The sequence below is a fragment of the Sphaerodactylus townsendi genome, linkage group LG15 (genome assembly GCF_021028975.2).
Source record: "Sphaerodactylus townsendi isolate TG3544 linkage group LG15, MPM_Stown_v2.3, whole genome shotgun sequence".
NCBI classification, from domain to species: Eukaryota; Metazoa; Chordata; class Lepidosauria; order Squamata; family Sphaerodactylidae; genus Sphaerodactylus; species Sphaerodactylus townsendi.
The window spans coordinates 24,488,598-24,492,814 of NC_059439.1; the positions used below are offsets into that span (position 1 = coordinate 24,488,598).

The 4,217-nt window shown below is 39.4% G+C and overlaps 1 protein-coding gene across 1 annotated transcript; it reads right to left on the reverse strand.

Annotated features, from left to right (window-relative positions):
• Positions 1–3,100: 3,100 nt before the first annotated feature.
• On the reverse strand, positions 3,101–4,009 carry LOC125444243 (vomeronasal type-2 receptor 26-like). Its single transcript, XM_048516675.1, has one exon. The coding sequence runs from the start codon at positions 4,007–4,009 to the stop codon at positions 3,101–3,103; it is 909 nt and encodes a 302-aa protein (XP_048372632.1).
• Between the last annotated feature and the right edge of the window lie 208 nt (positions 4,010–4,217).

Sequence of the window (4,217 nt, forward strand, 5' to 3'; positions counted from 1 at the left end):
TGTATTGGTAGTATTTTATCACAGACCTGCAATGTCAAAATAGCACACCGTAACTTGTTTTTAAAATATTATTTCAGCAAAAGGAAAAAACCCAATAGTCAATAAAATAGGGTCATCTCAAGCTCACCAAATCATAGGCCCCTTACGCACACGCAAAATAATACGTTTTCAAACCACTTTCACAACTGTTTGCAAGTGGATTTTGCCATTCCGCACAGCTTCAAAGAGCACTGAAAGCAGTTTGAAAGTGCATTATTCTGCATGTGCGGAATGACCCATAGTGGAGTGAGGACAATTGTTATATGAAAGAGACTGATGGAAAATACTAAGGCGGATTCTGCATGGGCCAAAAACAGTGGTGTGGAAACAGTCTGTAAATGGTGTAAACCCCTTTACTCCACTTTAAACCATTTTACACCGTTTTCACACTGCTGTTTTTGGCCTATGTGGAATCTGTCAAAGAGAAACCCCACAACAATTTTTAAAAACCATATACACTTGGTAGCAAAATCCAGATGTACATGAGCAAAACATTTTTGCACATTTCTCACTTTATCTCTGTTTTAAAAGAGTCACCTAAGATATTATAGCTCTAAATCTCAAATGGTAAAGTATACCATCTCATACAGATAATATTGCATTTGTATTTATGAATCTCAGTACAGTTTGGCTGACAATTCAGTAATGAATATGAAGCAGATAATTTAATTGACACACCCAAATATCTTCTACGATTCATGGGAAAGTCAGAAATATTTCTTACACGGGCTCTTTGCTCAATGTCAATTTGGGCTGGTGAAGGAAAGAGGGAGAGTCATAAACCAAGAAGATGTAACCAACAATCTTGCCAATGAGAAGGTCACCTGGCTGATAAAATTCATGAGAAATAGGAAAAGGATCCTCATTTATAGAGCAAACAGTAGAAATCATCTTGCAGACAGTGTGACCCATCAGTATAAACAAAAGCAATAAGATTAGTACCATCTTGATTGTCAATCTTTTCACCAGAAAGCACGCAAAACAAAATAACTGTACATATCTGAAGGGAGAGGGGAGCTACACATATTTCATGGAGCTCAGTTTCAGCTTTCCAGTTTAAAATCCGACACTAGAAAGATAGGTGAAAAAAGCTGATACAATGTCAAGTGTTATTCTTAGGTCTGGATTTCTGTGTAAAAAGAAGGTTCCATACCTCTAGACTGAGCTCTTCTAAAAACATATGTTTTTATACAGGCCTTCACATGTGGTGGAGGTTGTATTGCTAACTGCCTCTGGAAATCCTTTGGGTAGAAGTCAGGTGACAGTAATTTTTGCAACCATGGAGTAGATCATTACTTCCCAATGGATTAGCCTCTGTTGCGAGAAGCAGTAAAGTTTAGATGAAATGGCAAACCAACTTCCATGCATGACCTTCAGTTAGCTTACAAACCTAGGATAAGGGCATTACTGTTTTGTTGTTCCCATGTACACACCAACAATTGAAAAGTGTGGAAAATCAGCATTTGGTTGCAGAACGACATTGCCAAATTTCTACTTAGTGCCATGTGCTCTCCCTTGCTTCAGTAAATTTCAAATATTTCAGCTGAAGATGTTGACGGAGTGCTAAGAAGCAACTGAGGCACCACTTGCATGAAGTACCAACTTTGGGGGAGGGGGCGTTTTTCTTCATTTGAGTGCTACATATAATTGGACTCTTCACCCAATCTTTACCAATCTTGAGAGTTCTTCTAAGGGAAGTCACCAGCAGCTGTGCTGAAAATTTGGTGCCTCTGCATTAAACCATAGTCCCTACCCCCACAAGCTCCATACGATATAATGAAAGACTTTAAAGTTAAAATTCCCTCCCCCCTGCCCCCACCACTCCCCTATAACCTATGGGAAATTTGAGAAAGTTCATGAATTCTGAAAATTTTCAAATACAATATACCTGAATCTGAATTCCACCCTCAATTTTTTTTGCACACCCCTTATTGCAATAAAGTAGTCAGAGGGTCAAGTGGAGAAACCAACACACACAAGAGAGAGAGAGAAAGAGAGAGAGAGAGTATGGGTGTTCATGTACAATTTATCTGTGCTCTAGATTCACTTACTCTGTGGGCTAGCTCTCTTTCTTCAGTCATTTGCTGCACTATTGTATGGATTTGGAATTCACTAATTACATTTTCAGGTAAAACAGTGATTTCCAAGGTGGCACCTAGTAAGGAGTTTCAAGATGCCCATTTTCTTCTTCTTCAAAGTGAATAACCTGTTATAATATTATAAATGGCTGAAGCAGAAACTGGCAGGATCTTAAATACAAAAATAGGGGAAGACAAAATATTTTGCATATTGTTGTTAGAAAGGAGCAGCAGTGGCATAGGAGGTTAAGGGCTCGTGTATCTAATCTGGAGGAACCGGGTTTGATTCCCAGCTCTGCCACCTGAGCTGTGGAGGCTTATCTGGGGAATTCAGATTAGCCTGTACACTCCCACACAGGCCAGCTGGGTGACCTTGGACTAGTCACAGCTTCTCGGAGCTCTCTCAGCCCCACCTACCTCACAGGGTGTTTGTTGTGAGGGGGGAAGGGCAAGGAGATTGTCAGCCCCTTTGAGTCTCCTACAGGAGAGAAAGGGGGGATATAAACTCTTCTCTTCTCTTCTCTTCTCTTCTTCCATCATTTCAGTTTAACATGTTCTCTATTACACAACAACCATCAAAAATCCATCTGAAGAGAGATTTCTTTTATTTATTTCTTTTATTTTATTTATTATTAGATTTAATATACCGCCCTATCCCAATAGATTATTAGATTTAATATACCGCCCTATCTTGGTATAACAACTTCCCTGTCTCTATTCTCATTTCTACCCTATGAGTTTCGCAGGTATCTTTTGATGATCATGGCAGTTCCCTCTGACAGGAAAATAAAACCAACAGACAATTGGTACAGTGGGAGAATACATTTTAGTTAAATTCTGAGGCCGCTACACATTTTGCATATATTTCATCAGGAGGTTCTATGATAAAATATCATAGCAGTTCTCACAACTAAGTTTAAGAACTCTGAAGGTATGAGTCTACTGTGTGAATGCAAACAAAAAACACAGAGACCAAGTAAAGTTTAAATGTTTTTATTCTTTCTTTTGATTAATTGCTCTCTTCTATTCATCTCGGGCCTTAGAATAATGATGTAGCATTTGGGTGAAAAAATGCACCCCAGTAAACCAGCACTAGAGGATAAGATGGAGAAGACTTCGACTGCCACCATGGATTTCCCTCTAGTGCTCAAATAGGTTGGGAAGAAGCACAGCCAAACACTGCAAAAAACCAACATGCTGAAAGTAATAAACTTGGCTTCATTGAAACTGTCAGGTAATTTCCTGGCCAGAAAAGCTGCTATTAAGCTGACCATAGCCAGGAAGCCCATGTAGCCCAAAACACAGTAAAACATGGTAATTGACCCTTCATTACATTCCAGTATGATTTTCCTTGACAACGAATGCATATCTTTATCTGGGAATGGAGGGGAAGTACTTAGCCACAGAATACAAGTAACTACTTGAAAAAGGGAAAACAAAAACACTACAGAATAGGACATTTTTTTCCCTATCCATTTCCTCAATTTAGACCCTGGTTTGGTGGCCATGAAGGCCAGAACCACAGAGATAGTTTTGGCCAGCACACTAGAAAGGGCCACACAGAAGATGACGCCAAATGAAGTTAGTCGAAGCGGACAGGTCACATTTTGAGGCTGTCCAATAAAGAGCAAAGAGCAGAGGAAGGAGAGAAGGAGGGAGATGAGAAGAACGTAGGTGAGGCTTCGGTTGTTGGCTTTGACAATGGGAGTGTCTTTATACTTTATGAAGACTCCAAGTACCAAACCTGTGACCAGAGAGAAAGATATCGCCAACACAATCAAGATGATCCCTAAAGGTTCTTGGTAAGAGAGGAAGCTTATATCCTTGCGAATGCATTGATTTTGGTGGTCATTTGCAAAGCAGCCGACTGGACATTTCACACAAGCCTCCATGTCTGAAAAAGAGAAACAGCTGCATTTTTCAAGACTCTGACCAACACCTCGAGAAAAGGAACGTCATAATTTTGGAACAATGGATTGGAACCACAAGTTTTGTTTTCACCAAGTATGTAATGAGCACATAATAATAATAATAATGGGTTGTTCTAAAATATAGAAGAAGAAGAAGAAGAAGAAGAAGAAGAAGAAGAAGAAGAAGAAG

Bases quoted from the DNA above. Each gene is read 5' to 3' on its own strand.
- LOC125444243 (XM_048516675.1), bottom strand. From the start codon at position 4,009: ATGGAGGCTTGTGTGAAATGTCCAGTCGGCTGCTTTGCAAATGACCAC.